At 42.9% G+C, this 17,290-nt stretch overlaps 2 protein-coding genes across 8 annotated transcripts in view; one reads left to right on the top strand and one right to left on the bottom strand.

The window, feature by feature from the left end:
• Positions 1-17,290, top strand: part of ACOT9 (acyl-CoA thioesterase 9) — a 72,094-nt gene that overhangs the window by 27,330 nt on the left and 27,474 nt on the right. The gene's annotated exons all lie outside the window — the stretch shown is intronic.
• PRDX4 (peroxiredoxin 4) lies at positions 1,042-9,010 on the bottom strand. Of its 2 annotated transcripts, XM_038132406.1 has the most exons (8): positions 8,727-9,010; positions 6,851-6,968; positions 5,772-5,888; positions 5,111-5,233; positions 4,363-4,493; positions 2,751-2,785; positions 1,499-1,545; positions 1,042-1,175 (listed from the first exon to the last, which is right to left on the bottom strand). In XM_038132406.1, exons 1-8 carry the CDS (start codon positions 8,941-8,943, stop codon positions 1,172-1,174), a joined length of 792 nt encoding a protein of 263 aa, XP_037988334.1. In that variant the 5' UTR covers positions 8,944-9,010; the 3' UTR covers positions 1,042-1,171. The 2 variants fall into 2 exon arrangements, with proteins under 2 accessions (XP_037988334.1, XP_037988324.1); XM_038132396.1 differs by lacking the exon at positions 1,499-1,545 and having other exon boundaries at positions 1,052-1,175; positions 8,727-9,008.

The raw sequence follows: 17,290 nt of genomic DNA, 5'->3' as shown, positions 1-17,290 counted from the left end.
TACAGAACTGTAGTGAAGCCTTTGTATAAGGCAGGGAATTGTATGGTTTGGTGAGGAAAGTGAGTTCTCAGGCATGTGGAATCCAACTGAGAGTGATAATGTAGTGGTGCAGATTGGAGACGGAAGGTGCCTGTTGACTTTTCAAGGACGACCCTAGTGAAAAGCTGACACGCATTTCAGTTTCTGTTTTTCCAGTTGCACAGAATTTAGAATACTGTGTCAAAAACAGGAAGAGGTGGGAACAAGCAAGATGACACCCTCAGGAAAGGGTTCTCCAGTGCACACAAGTATGTCTTACATGGAGATGTTCTTTTCACTTCAAAGAAGAAATTCTTGTCCATCAGCCGCAAGAGTTTCTGATGATCATATGTCAGTAGTTATCTTGAGAAGACTATGACTACTCCCTTAAACCTAGGAGCCACAGTTAGGGAGTGGATTGGAACAGGACACTATCCCCCACATCCATCTGTTAACAGTGCAGGGACAGGGACAAAACTCAGAAAATGTGAAACAGAATCGATCTTATCAGCAAATACACTACAAATTTAAGCACAGAAAAATTTACTGGTTCAGCCCTTGAATCACATGAACTGGTAGAGGTGTGGTTTTTTCAGTGCAGATGTACTGATTTATATAGTGTAGGGTATGTTCTTAGTAGTTGAAAAATGTTTTCAAGCTTTACCCAGACTGGAAATTTAATTCAGCAACTGTAACTTATTCCTGGCTTTTAAGTTAGCTGCTATTGCCACTGGACTACAGACAAATGGACCATAACCAAGTGGCTCTTTTCTAGCTGTAGTTTCTAGAATGTGACCAAACACACAAGATTTTTGCAGAAATTAAGAAATCTATTAATAGCAAAAGTCATGAATCTAAGCCCAAGATGCTAAATGGATTTGGGGAAGACTGAACATTTAAATATCACCTAAAGAGAAAACATGTATTTCATAAGAATATTGTCCGATAATGAATGAGGTACCTGTGCTTCACAAAGGTTAGACTTCTGTTTACGGTTACGTATTAAGTTACATATTAATCAAACTCACAAAAGTACCAAAATTAATGAAATTTTATTGGCAAAAATCAAGTTGAATGTGACCTATTGAATTCAACAGAAGAGAGCCTCAGTTTAGTTTATCAAAATACTTCAGTTTTCCAGCTGGATCTGGAATTATCTGTGCAAGAAAGAAAATTAACATGTTAGTCAAAAACCAAAGCCACAAAAACACAGCAAACTATAAAGCCAGAACAGCATGGTATTTCACAGGAAGATGCTACTGCCGACTCACTTGCAACACTGAAGAGTCATTTATCAGTTGATTTGCTACTAGATTACTGTTCACCTCTAAAGGTACCTAACAGCAGTAGCAGAGAGATTCAACCAATTGAGGCATGAGAGAGTGCAGCCTACCAAAGGAAGAATTTTGACAGCTTGCCCCAAAAGCAAGATATTTTGATAAATTAGGATCTGTAACCTAGAGGCACAGACTTTACTTACAGTTCTTCCCTTGGCCACCACACTCTCATGGCTTCCTCTGGTTTGATCTAATTAAATCAAACACATTTAAAAGGCATGACTACATCTTTGAGAAAGGCTTTTTCAACTACTCTGCTATTGTCTGCATCTTTTGCACAGAGGAGGTGGAGAATGCTCATGTACTGCTTTACATTACTAAACTGGCAGCGTGGGAGCTGTTAGTCAGCACTGTAAAACTGTTTGTTAGAAAATATATCAATGTCATGTTATCTAGGTGATCCTAGTTATGGAGGGCAGAACTTTTCAGTGCCAAAATGCAAATGCTGGGCCAGCCCACCCTCTTTCATTTTACAGTCTCAATATCCAGCTTCCCCCATTATGACACTCCTCTGCTACCTTGAAAAAATTGACTCCCAGCCTCAAGTCATCCTAGGAAACTTTCACATCCAGCAAAGAAACATGATTTTAAATTCCACTGGTTTTTACTATCAAGTACAATGCTCACTAACTCTGCTTAGAGGCTGCTGGGACCTGTTTTTTGTTGAGCCAGCTCTTTAACAACAGTACACTGCCATCACCAGATGGCTCAGAAGGAAGCCACATGCTCAAGTAAGTGACAGTGATCTCATCTGGATGAGGCAGCTCAGCCCTCTGTGAAAGTTTCAGTATTCTGCTGAGGCTTGCTCTGGGCCAGGGAACACAAACGAGTTCAGTGAGTGTTTATGTGAACTCTGGCTCCTCTGCCTCCAGTCACATGGAGCTCAGGAGTGGCAAAGAAGGGAGGGCAATTGCACAGCAAAGCAGTGCTCCCTGCTGGAGTGCTGACAGTGGCACTGGCTCTGGCACATCCCACAGCAGCCTGGGAACTTGGGTCTTGTCTTTTTTTAGGTAGTGCCCAGGATTTGCAGTAAGAACCACCAAGAATTTATATGGACAAATAACCAAGAAGATACAGCAAACTCAAGAGTTTTGAACTTTCCCTCATCAGGTGTTAACAGGAAAAAGTTCTTGATCACAAACTCACTGCTGGTCAAGTGAATTTTGTTCATGCACCATGGAACAAAACATGGTGGAAACAACTGGAACATGTCTAGTGTGAGGGAAACAATCCCCTAATGAAACCAATAGTAATCCAAATGGTGTAAGTTTAATGATGCAACATTACTCATACCTTCTCACTGAAAGTTGCTGAGATTTTGGATTTGGCTCTAGTAGAAATGGTACCTGAGTGCTTGTTAGTACTACATGCATGTTTATATAAACAGTGACTTACTGTTTCACTGCCAGGTTTCCAACCAGCAGGGCAAACTGAAAAAAAAAAAAAAGGGACAAAGTTAGCTCAAGTATTTTTACACACACAAGACTTTTGTGTGCTTAATATTCTCTTTCTGACCTTAAAGTAAAACACCATGAAGTATCACATGTCAATATCTGAAACTATTAAATGTGCAGTTTTCTTTACACATGGGATGGTGACCTAGCAGTTTATACCTGATACCACCCACCACTTCAGTTACCTGCAGATCTCTGGATGGATGCCTATGCCTCAGTTTAATTCTTGTGCCCTTCTACATGAAGTGCTGGCAAAGCAGTATCTGAGAATCAACACCTATTCTAGTAAAACAGAAGTTTTGCAATAAAATTCAGGTGACTACATAGAGACCTACCCTTCTTTCTTTAAAAGCAAAACTAGGAGCATTTTTTAGCACAGAGATCGGTTCGAAGATTTCACAAGAGACTAATTTTATTTGTAACCTTGCTCAGGAGCAAAGGGATTGCAGCATGTGTGAATCCACAGTGTGGCTGGGAGCCCTGGGACCACCTGAACAGCTGTATTCTGGAGTAAAGCTCTCATTTATACAGAGCTCTCCCTCTGAGGCTTCAGCCCAAGCAGTTATGTCATATTACACTGCTTTAAGACAGGCTGGCAGACAAAATGCCCCACACGTTAGTAGGAATTGTGGAGAACTGTTATTCTGTGCAAAGAAACCAATGAGGTGTCTACAGAAGCTCTCCTCAACATTCATGTAAAAGCTGGGGAAAAAAAGTGGTAATCTGGAAACACTGCAAATCAACATCCTGTAAGCTGGCACTGAATGTGGGGAAATTTCCTTAGTCAGATGTGCAGAGCCTAAGTATCACCATCTATTTTTTCAAGTCTGTACAGCACAGCAGAATAATGATTTGTACCTTCATATAAAGGCACTTTCAAATGCTTGGAGACATTGAGTTGAACTAGAAGTTAAGCTGCTAAATGTGTATTCATATCTAAAGAAATCTTCAAATAAGTTATTTAAAGAAATGTGAAAAAGTTCACCCCATGCTTGAACCGGAGGAATAAGAATTCTTGCTACAAAGTAATGATCTGAAGACAGTAAAATTTCTTTGTTGGGGAAAGATGATCAAGAGCACTTATACAGAAAACACACGTAATGGTGCTGTAATTTCCACAGTATCACCATGTATCTTGACACGAAACATTCTCAGTTAGTTGTCACAGGTCCTCACTGAATGGCACAGGACAAGGATGGCCTGCATCTCCATTACTTTAGTATGCAAAAACGTACTGAAATATTGGGCCTCGTTCTTCACAGCCTCATATTTTGTACAAATTTATGCTTGTGACACAGGGTACATCATGCCAAAATCCAGACTAAAGGAATGCTTTATGCTCTCATTGTCACAGATGTGAAACGAAATGTAAATTACTATTCTAGAAACAACCTGAGGACCTGGGACCATGGAATCAAGCAGGGCAATCAAATCACTCCAGTCAATGTGTGAGACCAGTCCTTAATGCTACTGAGCATCTTTCCTCCAAAAAGCTAATACAGCTTCCAGGCTAAGTAAAGCAATCTTCAATATGGCAATACTTAAAAGAGCACCTTCTCCATGTTTGTCTGTGTACTGGAATGCTTGTACTAAACGAAGTGTTTCATCCACTGATCTCCCAACAGGAAGGTCATTCATTGTGATCTGTCGAAGGATTCTCTTATTGTCAATAATGAAAAGGCCTCTGTAGGTAAAAAAATTGGGTGTGTGTTAGGAAACAGAATAATAGTGGTGTTTTCATGCATTATTTTATGTCTTCTGGATGGGAGGAATTTGATCTTTGCAAACACCATGTAACACTCACCACCAGTAACCTACTATTCTTTACCTGGGTATCACAGGACTTGATCTGAGCTCCAGTTAAAACCAAAAAAATATACTTCCTTGCAGAACTAACATAAAACTAAGCTCTGACAGGCCCTGGCAGGGATGCTGCAGATGCTAGGTCATTAAAGGGGCCCCAAAAGAAACTATTCAGTTGTAGGCAAATGTATCTCTTCAGGTAACCTTAGTCTTGACTCCACCTGGACTTGGGAGGTCCCTGAGCAACTGCAGTTCTGGGGAATCCTGCACATTTGCCCTGCCTTAGGTATCTACTGATCCCTGCTGTTAAACAGGATATTAACCTTGAGCCCTCTTCTGATTCATTATGACTACATTTTTTGTGTTCTTCAATAGTTGCTACTCGCCATGAATCCCCAAGTAAAGGCTGCTCTAAAAGAAAAACTTCAAATCCTTCTTTAAATATAAAGCAGTCTTACCCCAGCAAAAACCCAACCAAACTGCCACCCAGTGAAATACCTAAGTGTATGTCCTTGATCTTCCAGATACACTCCATAATCCTTTGAAATCTGGTGTGTCAGATCAGAAAGAAGGGGAATCTTCATTGGTCCAAGTCCTCCTTGTTTACGAGGAGTATTAATCCTTTGAAGGAAAGGAAATACAGATGCATTTCTCATACAGATTTATATTCCCTACACAAGTCAGAAATCACAAACTGCATCAGTATAGACAGAAGGATTTAGTGCAAGTGATATTTTTTCTGTTCTGCACACCAAGGAGATGAACAGTATTTGTGGCTTGAACAAAATGTTCAGTAGATCTTTTGCAGTTCTGTCCACATCTTTTTCTTATCAGTTGCATTTGCTTTATGCCAATGTGCTCATGAACTGGGACAAGTGAAGCATTTACTGACAGTTTCATTAATATTTTCTTTTTGTATTAGTAGTATTTTTTTGGACTGAGACACACAACATATTGCAATGCACATTAAACAAGCTTAAAAAATAAAAGTACTTTCACACATTAGGGTAAAAATTTACTCTAAACATTTGTGTCAATAGCATCACACTTTCACACATTATGATATATCTCCACGGGCTAAAAATCTGGGGAGTACTGTTCTCTTGCTAAGTTGGAACCATGAATAATGTTTAGTGAAAGACAAGAGAAAGATACATACCATGCTAAGTGAGTGAATTTTGAGTCCACAGAACATGCTACTACTTCAGTATTTATTGCTCTGAATTCTTCAATTCGGTCACTGAAGGCAATTATCTCAGTTGGGCAGACAAACGTACTAGATGATTGAAGACAAGATAAAAGTCAAAATTTCATGAGAAAGCCAGAAAATTCTCTGCCTAACTTAAAATGGTCTATTTATCATAAATTATTTCAGCTCTTGCTTATTTTTATTGCTCTTTCAAGTATTTAACCAAAATGCTGCCTGACACATCCTCCACCCTCAGACTCCAGCTTTGTTGCAAATGGATTATTTCTGAAGACTAAAAATCTATGTTTACTTTACAATCTGGATTCAGAGCTTGTACTGTTACTTTCTTTTAGACTTTACAAATGTGGCTGAATTAAGGCACTATAAGCCAATTTTTTCAGAGGACCATACTATAATTTGTTGTTACTGTGCAAATCTGCAACTTTTAACTAAGTTGTCTTCAACTTTTTCCATTACAGAAGAACTAAAGTAGTAAAGCTAATGATGTTACAATATTAAAAGTAGTTATGCATCTCTGTCCTCTTATCTTCATTTAGTGGAAAAGAATGGGATTGTCCTTTAAAAACCAGAGATGTTTTCACTCAATCAGTGAAGTTACTGCATTCTAAATAAAGGATGATAATGCTAAGTGCTCATAAGATGTTATGGGATGATCTCAAAGGGAAAAATGCCACCTCTTGGATATATTATATACACTCTAGAAAGGATGCTTTCTTCTACTTGCAGCACAGATTTACAGCATGGAACAGAACATTATTGTCTGCCTAACTGGGTAACTACAAAGTTGTTTGTTTCGTGTGGAGACACAAATTAGTGGACACAGTTACTAGTACAAAGACTGTGTTGCAATTTTACCAATGCATGATGAGAAAACAAATGCAAACAATGTATTTTCTTCCGTCACTCCTTTCTTCTCTCCTAAATTCTTACCAAACAAAAAATACAAGACCTCAAAAAAGAGAAGAATTAATGAATTATGAATTGAGTGTAGCTGCACTCAGTGGTATGCCTATAGTGCTCCTACTTACAAGTCAAGAGGATAGAAGAAGAAGACAAGATATTTTCCTTCATAATCTGTTAGCTTCAGCTCTTTAAACTCTCCATTAATGACTGCTGTTCCCTCCCAGTAAGGTGCTGGCTTGGAGACTGAAATGCAAAGAATGTTGAATTAGAAGTCAGAACATAACACCTGTGTTCAAAGCCAGCTGCCCAAGGACAGCCGTTCTTCCTTTTGCTTGAAAAACAACCTGCAGCAGTTCCAAGATGAAGCTGCTTTCCAGCTCTGAACAGGGGGGTGCAGGATGATGAAGAAATGAAGGCTTTAGTACACATACAAAGTAAATAATTTGACCAACTTGTGCTCATACACGAGCCCTGTTGATCACTGATAATCAAGGCCACACAAACCTTATCTGGGCTGACTGAACAAACCCTGTGTGCTCTGCCAGCTCAGGGCACCTGCTGGACTGAAGGGGAAAGCTCTTTAATACTTCAGGTACTCTCATTGTTATCTTAAAAACAGCTGTTGGGAACCAGAAGCACAAGATAGTTCAAACTCACTTTGCTGCTTTTTAGCCATGGAAATCTGTCTGGAATTCTGGTCCATAAAAAAATACATGCCACAACATGTTTAGAGACAAATGCCTAAAAATTCAGCATATGTTTCTTAAATTACAACTCCTAAGCAAATTTTAACCTGGACAGCTGTGTTTTTAAAAAAATATCCATCTGAAAAGCATGAAATATATTTACTGTTCCTATGAGAAGGGATTAACCTTGAATTGAAAATATTAAAAATTAATCTGCCAGGTACTATTTTCATACCACTGTGAATTCTGAGACAAAGGATAGGGTATGCTGGAATTACAAGGTGGTCTGAATACACTTGCCATGTCAAGGACATTGACATACATCTCTGGCAAATTAGGGAAAAGCTTCTGAGAAAAATATGTGGAATCTTATGTATTATCTCGACGGTGCCTGAATTGTTTGGCTCTCCTTTTCTTAGGACAGCTCACAGCTGCAGAATATAGTTAGCAAGGATGCATAACAAGGACCTTCAGATTAGGAGGGAGAAGGAAAAGATATTAAATGAAATACTGTACATCTTTACCCCTTTCTAAATTAAGGTAGTTGTTTTTGCAGTTATAAACATCTGTCTGTAATAACTTACACTGCAAATGGAGAAAAACCCAAACAGTATCGGTTACAAAAATATCTTGGCTGCTTTTCCTTTTTTTTTTTTTCTTTTTTGTTTTGTTTTGGAGCATCTGCTTGCAAACGTTTAAAACAGGACATATGCCCTGGAAAAGGATTTCAAATTGAATATCTGTGTGATCTCTCTGTACTCTGTGTCCCGCAGGACGGGACTTTGAGCAGGTGTCCCCGAACATCTCACAGCGATGCGATTTACGGTGTTTGTCCCCACGTCTGTCACGTAGAGCATTTAACCCGCATCAGAGCACAGGCACAAAAGCGGTGCCGAAGCCAGCGCGGTGGCGGCGGCTCACGAGAGGCGCCCGTTCATTGTCTCCGCTCGCAGCGTGAGCACAAACATTGCTGTGGATCCCTTGAAACGCTTCCCGCGGATCCCCTGAACTCGTTCGCCATTTCTGGAACCACGGACCCCGCCGGCCGCCCGTGAGACAGCGGCGGCGACCACGATGGGAGCGCAGCTCTGGAAGGAGCCGCTCGGCGCTCCCCCTCCTCCCCTCTCCCTGCCTGCCGAGGCCGGCCCGGAGGCCGCGGGCAGGGCCGGCGTGGGGACGGGCAGGGCTCGGGAGCTCCCGCTCCGCCTGACGTGGCGCTGCCGCCGCCCCGCTCCGCAGCCCCGAGGCGCACTGCGGGCACATCCCCGCCCCGGCCCCGGCGCTCCCCGCAGCCCCGGCCGCGCCCGGCACCTACTCTTGGCCTGGCTGAGGTGCAGCGAGTGGTCGGAGACGGGCAGCCGGGCCGCCTCGCCGGGGTACACCTGCCCGCCCGCGTAGTAATGGCACTGCTCGTCCCCGCGCTGCCGCGCCGGGCGCGGCTCCTCCGCCCCCGCTTCGGCTCCCAGCGCCGCCGCCAGCAGCAGCAGCAGCAGCGCGGGGCTCCGCGCCCCGGCCCCGCCGCCCGCCTCCATGTCCCGCCGAGCGACTGCACGTCCCCGCGGCGCGGCGAGGGGCGGCGGCGGCGGGGAGGAGCTTGGCCCTCACGCACTCCCGCCGCATGGCCGGGCCGGGCCGGGGCTCAGGGAGCCGGGCGGGGACCCGAGGGGCTGGGGCTGTGCCAGCCCGGAGCTCTGCACAGCCACACAGGACACGGCACAGCCACCCCGGGTCCGGCACAGGAACCCCATCCCGGCACAGGAACCCCCTCCCGGCACAGCCGCCCCGGGCCCTGCCCCGTCCGTGGGGCGGGCGCTGAGCGCGGGCAGGGCCGGCGGGGCTGCGGGCTCCTGCTCCGGCCCCGGGCTCCTGCTCCGGCCCCGGAGGAAAAGGGGAATGATGTACGGGTGCAGAGAAAGAGGGGAAAAGAACACGTGTGGCTGTGGAGACAGGGCGCGCACGTACCCGGAGTGATTGCAGAAGGAAGCTCTGAGTGTGAGCGGCTCCCTATCTGCTATCATCGCTCATCTGTGGCAGCGTGGCTTCTGTGGGCGCCGCACCACTGGCGGTCGTGCCCAGCTGTGCCGAATGCAGATTGTGCATTCTGCCCTCATGGATACAGGGAGTGCAGAAGGGGGTACTGCCTCGGGCCCAAAACCTTGGATTGTGGCCAGCTCGGCAGCAGCTCGTGAATGGGCACCGTGTGGTGCACGTGGTGACTGTGTAAGAGTGTGGTTAGACAGAAATTAAATACTGAGTGCCTTAATTCACAGAATCACAAAATAGTTTGGGTTGGAAGTGTTATAAATAAGAAGCTTGACTAGGCCAATTTTCAAGCAGCAATCAATTTATTAATTAATGTGGTAAAGTATGAGCAAAACAGCGCTGGGTACAGTGGGGGAAGTTTTCCCTCCAACTGCACACCGATGGTTGGGGCGTACAGATATTTATAGGGGTACACGTAAGCTTTTCTCAGCAGTTTCTATTCCCAATTTTTACATCACAATTCTATACACTCTTGTGAGTTAGTTTTTCTCAGGATGTACTCCAGAAAGGAGTATCCCCAGATGGTGGGGTTCGACTTCTGAAAGAAGAAAGAGGTCTTCCAGCTGCTGCGGTCCAGACTCCAGATGTGGGCCCACCTTTTAATTGCAAAGACTATAAATCTTGTAACAGTGATGTCCAGCTTCCCTTGGTCGAAGCTATCAATCCTTGGGTTGATGTTCATCTTCCTTTCTCAAGCTGCTTTTTACTGTTTTGCTAAGGTGTTGAGATAAGCATGTTTCCTTTACATATATTCTAAACTTATATTTTCAAAGCTCCTTACTACAAGCAATATTCTAAAATTATACTTCAAAAGGTTATTATTGCAAAGCTGTTTAATGCTTAGCTACGTGCAGAAAGTTCCTGTCCAGCAGCAACATCCTTAAAGCTTTAATTCAGATGCTATAAAAGTTAATTGCAAACAAAGGATAAGTTCAAAGGCCTTCTTCCATGCTTTACTCCCTCAGTTATTTTTTAGAATTCATCCTCTAATTGTCCCATGATCAGTTTCCACACATATCACAATCACAAGCACACATGCTGCCTGTATGTACCTGACACGAAACACAGCTTTGTGTCTCACAGAAGGGACCTCTAAAGAGAATCTATTCTAATACCCCTCCAATGGCAGGGTCATTTTCAGCTAGATCAGGTTGCTCAGAGCCCTGTCCAGGGTGACCTTGAATGTTTCTGGGGTTGGGGCATCCACCTCTGGTCAACCTGTGCTAGCGTGCCACCTTCATTGTAAAAAATGTCTTTATCTTTGGTGTTAATCTACTGTTTTGTAATTTGAAACCATTACTCCTTGTCCTATCAGAATAGGCCTTGCTAAAAAGTCTGTTACCATCTTATAAGCTCCCTTTAGGTACTGGAAGGCTGCTCCAAGGTCTCCCTGGAGCCTTCTCCAGGCTGAGCAGCCTCAATGTTTGCAGAAGAGATGCTCCAGCACTGTGATCATCTCTGTGACCCAGATGCCTTGCTCCAAGTTTGCCTTGTGAGAGGTCATTTTTCCCAGTCCTGAGTGAATTGTGGTTCATATCACAGAACAATTACATATGTCACAGATAAGCATAGGTAGAATGTAATTCCACAGTGCATTTAATAAGAAGATTTTTGAAGACAGTAAGTAGGCTTTGACAAGCAGTTGATAAGGCGTGGCAGCGCAATTTCTGGTTGAACTAGGGATACCCATTGGACACGGACAGGTCAGGTCATCTGTCAAGTGTATCAATTAAATTACACCCAGGGTCCTTAAAAATAAGGGTGTGAAAGAGCTGGAGCTGTCCCTTATCAAAAGTGTTGACCTTTTGTGCTTTGAGCAGTGTGGATGCCATCCTCTGGGAAAGCTGCTGGCCCAGTAACAGCTCTCCAGCCTGATGTCAGGAACGCCTGCATTGCAGCCTGTCTCTGCAGATGATTTATGAGAAACGCTTCAGGATGCTGTAGCCCCTGTGCCAGAATGGACTGTACAATTTCTCTGCATTTTTTTTCCCTCAAATGATACAGAACAGACATGTAAAGAGCAGAGGCAAAAGAATACGCTGAGGGCCATTTTCAAAGATAAAGGCTCTGTAAAAGAAGAAAAGGACTAGCAAGGCACCTGTGAGTATACATTGTGTCTTGAAAATATCCTGATATATTTCTGGTTTCCTGTAACAGATTTCACTCTTCAGAAAGGTACTTCACAGAATTAAATTCACAGGAGGGGTAGAAACAAGATCTTGTAGGCATGCTTGGACTTCTTAACCTATGATGTCAGTGTTCCTTTCTCCCAAAGCTTGGACTTCTCTCCAGAAAGATCTCCTTTTCTTTCCCATCTCTTGGGGTATTTGCCTCTAAATTCCAGTCTAGGTTCTCCAAGTTAGGGCTATGCCACTCATATCCTTACTGCCACAGTAGTAATCTTCCCTGGGCCCCAGAAGGAAGGGATTGAAGACTACTGAGGGTCAGAAGTGTAAGGCTCTGGGACAGCCCTCTCATGAGTACAGGAGCAAACACCGGCATATTTACCAAACTTGATCAGCATGTGTGGAATTATAAAAAAATTGTATTAAATGTCTGCCTAAAGGGGAAATGGACTTGATGGCACATGAGATCCCCTTGTCCTGTTTTTTCCACAGGGAGTTGGTGGTAGCCATTCTCTGTACCTCCCCAAGTGTTGAAAGCAGGGTAAAACCTGTTATTTTCAGTGCTGCTGTTTGAGTTTGACACCTCTTCCCTATCAAGGTCATGTCATTAAAAAGAGGATGAAGAAAACCCATTTTGCTCATGTTAAGCATTCTGGTTGTGGTGGAAAAAAGCACTTAAACAACCTGTGTATTCCCACTGATCTCAGAATCAGATGAGCTTTACATTTCAGCTTGCTAAAACGTGTTGATAGATTACTGTTTTACATGATCTAACTCTAGTAGCACTGAGTTTAATATCAAGCTTCCCTCAATCTCAGTGCTCATCAGAAAAGTGACAGTCATGGCCTCTGTGAGAGAGGAGAGAGAGAATTCACAGAGAATTTTGGTTGGCCCTGCTCTTTTCTTTGTGCTGGTGTTTTGAGCTGTAGGAAATGGCAGTGATTTGAAAGGTAGACACACAGTAAGGTTGAAAAAAAAAAGAGCAGTCGCAAGGTATGCCCTTTACATAATGTTAACATCCTTCAGTTGAAAGATATTCCCACGTATCTGTAAATGAGAGAGAAAACCAGTAAAATCAATGCAGTAAAAATAGAAAAAACGCAGGCCTCTGGTGAGTTGAGAAAATGCTGAAGGACAAAAAGGGGTTTTATCTGCGGAATATAATGTTTAATATAATGTTTAATATTTAGTTTAATAGCAGTAATTTGAGGTTCATATGTGATTAAGTATATATAGGCATAGAGTGGAGTTCAAAAGAGCAACAAGAAAGACTTTCTGGCTGATGCTGTACTCTCAAGACTTCTGCAAGTGATTAAAAATGAAAAAAACTCATAAATGGAGTCCATGATGAAATCCAAATGTATATCACTCTTCAGAGTCTAAATGGAGAAACTGGGCAGCAGTCTTTCTTTTCCCAGTGATTAAATACTCGACTGAATGCCGATTGTTGTGTTTGAATTGGTGACATTAAGTGATGCTGTTAAAATGTGATAAGAGAAACACTGCTTCATTCCTCCTGTTACACAGCTCTTCTGAAGCTGGGAAGGCTCAGCGTGTGTGAAGGGAAATCTCTTAAATCCTTCCTTTCCCCCACTGCACCCAGGCAGCATTCCTCCTGTCATGCCCTATCCAGGCCCATGAGGAAGGTTCAGTTTTGGCAAAGGCCTTGATAGTAGCAGGATGTCATCGCCACAGTGGCACTAAAGTTATGTGAGCAGGGAGTGATTTAAGTTACTGAAGCAGTTTAGAATTGGTTATGGAGGTTCTGTGTGGTAATAAAATACCTTGCTGCAATTTCAATGACCAAACATAAAAATATCTTGGAAAAATTAGTGTAATATATTGTAGCAAGATACCCGTCACCATTTCCTGGAACGGATGGAGCAGATGTTCAATATTGTGCTGGTGAAACTAGCAGTTGGTTTTATCCTCCTCCTGCTTTACAGGGACATTTTAACAAATATATTGCGTTGCTCATCATGCATGACAAAAATTTATAGCATAGGAAACTTTGCTGGAGAAAGGAGGGTAGAAAACATCTATTTTGTGAGAGGGATTGGAACAGAATGACCATAATTAAAATTAACAATTAGAGAAGACTTCTGCTCTTTGGCTTTTGGTAAGGCCAGACTGGTGGGATCAGCTGTGCATGTGCTGGCTGCAAAGGGGCCTTGAAGAAAAAGTGTATCAAGCTGAGAAGTGTTGGGTGGTGCCATTTGCTTTAACTGAGCTGCATCCTGACTTCTGACTGCTGCTCGTGTTGTCAGCTAGTGGAAGCAGTATGACTGAGTGAACATAAGCATAGACTCTGTAAAACCTGCCACTTTATACTATAGCAGCATCATAGATGTGTTTATTCCTGCAGCCTACCTTTGGGGAATGCATTAGTGTTTAGAGAGGAATTTATGTTTTTCCTCTGCAAACACACCTGCCATAGAAAAGTTCTGCTTCATTTCTTTCTCCTCCAGCCAGCTCTGCTTCCTGTGTCATTGGTGTCAGAAACCCTGCAGGGCTGTGGGACAGGAGCAGGGCAGAGCAGGTCACTGGTGTGTTTGACTGAGCCTGGCAGCAAAGGGTGGTTGGTGCCGCTAGTCACTGGGTGAGGGGGGAGTATGGTTTCTAAAGCACCTCTGTTCCAAGCTTTCTTCTGCCTCTGTAAGTGCTGACAGAATCTGCAAGTTTGTGAATAAAAACAAACATTGTGAAACCACCTTCTTGAGTTGACAAATCATGTCGTCCTTGTGGGACCTCATCAGTTTTCCTTTGGCTGTCACCTGGGGGTGGGTTACAAGTGTGTTTATGCTCTATCTCATTTTTTCTTTCTTTACCAAGTCTGGATTCAAAGAAATGCCCAAAACATCTCTGTGCACTAGCACAATTTTTGGCCCGCTGCACTGATGAGGACAGAGAAAGTCAGTGCTGAACAACACCTGTTAGACATATGCTGTTCTCTGCAAGTCAGTGAACTGTGAAGGACAGTTGAGGAATTGCTCTGGAAAGCCAGTGCTGGATGTCTGGACGTGCTCTTGGCAGTGTGCTGCTGCTGTGCCCTGGGGCCATCACAGCCAGAATCACCTTGCTAGCTTTGTCTGGTGGAGCTGACCAAGACAGACCTTCAGCCCCAGAGCAGTAATCCCACTGTGTCAAGGGTAGTAATCTCCATCAGAGACATTCACAGGCTGCTGCCCTCGGCGTCCCACCCTTGGTTCTGCCTTCTCAGATCTGATCTGAGCCTACAGCACTCTGGTCCAAGCCTTCAGCTCAGTCAGCCTTTGGGAAAAGGTGGAAAATTTGTCACCTCTTGATGCCACGTCTGGGGTCACCATTTGATGCGGTGGTCTTCAGGGCAGTCAAGACTTGCTGAAGGGAAGGAGAGATCTTGACTCCATTTCAGAAGGCTGGTTTACTATATTATGATATATATTACATTAAAAAAGACCACACTATAACTGTACTACAAAGAACAGAGAGAAAGATTCATCAGAAGGCAAGACAGGAATAGAAAGGAATGAATAACAAAGTTCTGTGACTCCCAGAGAGTCCGAGAGCTGCTGCCTCCTGGATTGGCCACCAAGCAGAAACATCCCACACTGACCAATGGAGGAAGCACCTGCTGCATCCCACAGCAGCAGATAACAAATTGTTTACACTTGAAGCTGAGGCCCTTCAGCTTCTCAGGAGAAGAAAATCCTAGCAAAGGAATTTTCATAAAATATCATACCTACAACCTCTCTGCTCAAACAAAGCAAAGCTGTGTCTTGTCCTCACAGGTGTCTGAACCACAGCCTCATGGATGGAAAGAAGCCCTGTGGCAACCTAATTTCCTATTCTCTTAAACCAGAATGGGGACAGAGGTTGCTAATGTTTATTGGTGGCACCTGGGGGAAGCCTCTTCTGTGGGTAGCCACTATAGCCTTGCACAAGCTTATGGGTGTGCTACATGCCTTGCATTTGGGCCGTGAAGAAAAATTGAATATTTAGCTGTTGTCAAAAAATTGACCCTGCTGTCTGAAGCATGGGTGATCCCTTGATCTGTGCAGGAGAGAGGGCTGCATTCCCAGGATGGTGGGACAATGTGGTCATAAAGAGCTCCCAACTCCTCTTGTTACGCTGGCCTGCTTATGCCGCTTCACTTTTATCTTGCAAAGCTTTCTCTATTATCTATTTTCTAGCAGCGTTCCATACCTAAATTTGCTATTCTCTTCTATTTGGACTTATGAAAGAGAAAAATGTCTCATAATGAGAAATATTTATGCACCTTGATGTGTCAGTTGCTTTTACATTGCTCACTAGATGGCAGTACCATGCTTGCTATACCGATGGAAAGAATTGAAGTCATCTGTTCTCCAAGAGTCTGAAATTCCCCAAAATCTGGGATCTGGTATTTTCTTCTCTAAAATACAAGGTCCACAGGTGTGGGAAATGCAAATTGAAATCTATATTCAGTCCTCACAAACAACCCCGGTTCCTGTGAACTTGTTGCAACAATCAAGGTTATATAATTTTTCAGTAAAAACTTTACTGTATTGAATAAACTCTGAGAGTGAAGATGCTGGCGATGCTACTGTAATCTCTTGAAAAGGAAGAAAAAATTTAAAAAAACCCCATAAAAGTTCTGGTGAAAGAGGTGAAGATGTGTCAGAGAAAATGAGTTTTAACCTGCTCACTATGGAGTACTGAAATCAATACTGAATTTTTGCTTCTGCTTCCTTTTTTGCTAGCTATGCACGGTTTCTGGGAGATTAGGAAGCAGTCCAGGAAGCTATCATCTCTACTTTAATTGGAGTGGAGTGTACAGGCCCTGGTTCGTCTCTGCTCTTTCAGAAATCTCTGTGCTCCATTTAGAATTGCTGTAAATAAATGAAGAGTTTACCTTTTTTATGGTAACATCCTCACCTATCCCAGTTCAATTTTGCAAATATTTCAGAGGTTCAACTATTTCAGCTTGCCTGCTTGGTCTAATGCAAGGACCTAAAGATTTCCTTACGAAGCAAAATTTCGTAGTAATTGGAAGTGAAATGAACCCAATATTTGTGTTCCTTGGACCGTAGGTATATGACTTAAGTCTCCTTCAGATAAATCCAATAGTCTAATTTAGCATATAAGTTGTATAGTAAATTGTAAATTACTTTGCATTAATACTAAAATAACTCCTGTTAGAGCCAAAGCTCTTTCTCTGCTTTGATTTGTCAGCTTTCCAGGTAGCCTTGGGAAGCCATGCCTCTGTGCAAGAGTAAATATTTGATCAACTACAACTAAACTTGAAATGTAGTGCTGCTGTTTTCCCATGATTAAAGGAAAAAAAGCCCGTGATACATAGATATGAGTATTATTTATTATGGCATGTTTACTTATTTTTAAGAAAGGCATCATTCTTAGAAGTTTGGAGACGTTTGCAAGTTTACAAATTAGGTGCAAGCATAGGGATTTCAAGATGCTATAGGTACTATAGGTAGTACACTTGAGGTGTATTACCTGTGTGCAGAGCATATATTTATACCCTACAATCATATCCATCATTACAGAATCAAAATATGGACAAAAATGTTTAGAAAATACTGATACTTGCTACATTTGGGTGCATCTGCTTTTCTTTTTTCTGCTGCTCTTGAAGCCTAAACCAAAGCACAGTGTGCAACTTGCACACTTAAATTGTAATACAAGAATGAGAACCAGTATTCTCTGACTGTTTTCCTCAGTATGGAGTCTA

Source organism: Motacilla alba, chromosome 1 (genome assembly GCF_015832195.1).
Source record: "Motacilla alba alba isolate MOTALB_02 chromosome 1, Motacilla_alba_V1.0_pri, whole genome shotgun sequence".
In the NCBI taxonomy this organism is placed as follows: Eukaryota; Metazoa; Chordata; class Aves; order Passeriformes; family Motacillidae; genus Motacilla; species Motacilla alba.
This window is presented reverse-complemented; position numbering and strand designations above follow the sequence as displayed.

Coding starts and splice junctions, on each gene's coding strand:
- PRDX4 (XM_038132406.1), bottom strand. CDS start 8,943: ATGGAGGCGGGCGGCGGGGCCGGGGCGCGGAGCCCCGCGCTGCTGCTG. Junction 5,889..6,850: donor TTCTTCTATCCTCTTGACTT/GTAAGTAGGAGC, acceptor TCAATCATCTAG/TACGTTTGTCTGCCCAACTG. Junction 1,546..2,750: donor GGAAACCTGGCAGTGAAACA/GTAAGTCACTGT, acceptor TGATTTAATTAG/ATCAAACCAGAGGAAGCCAT.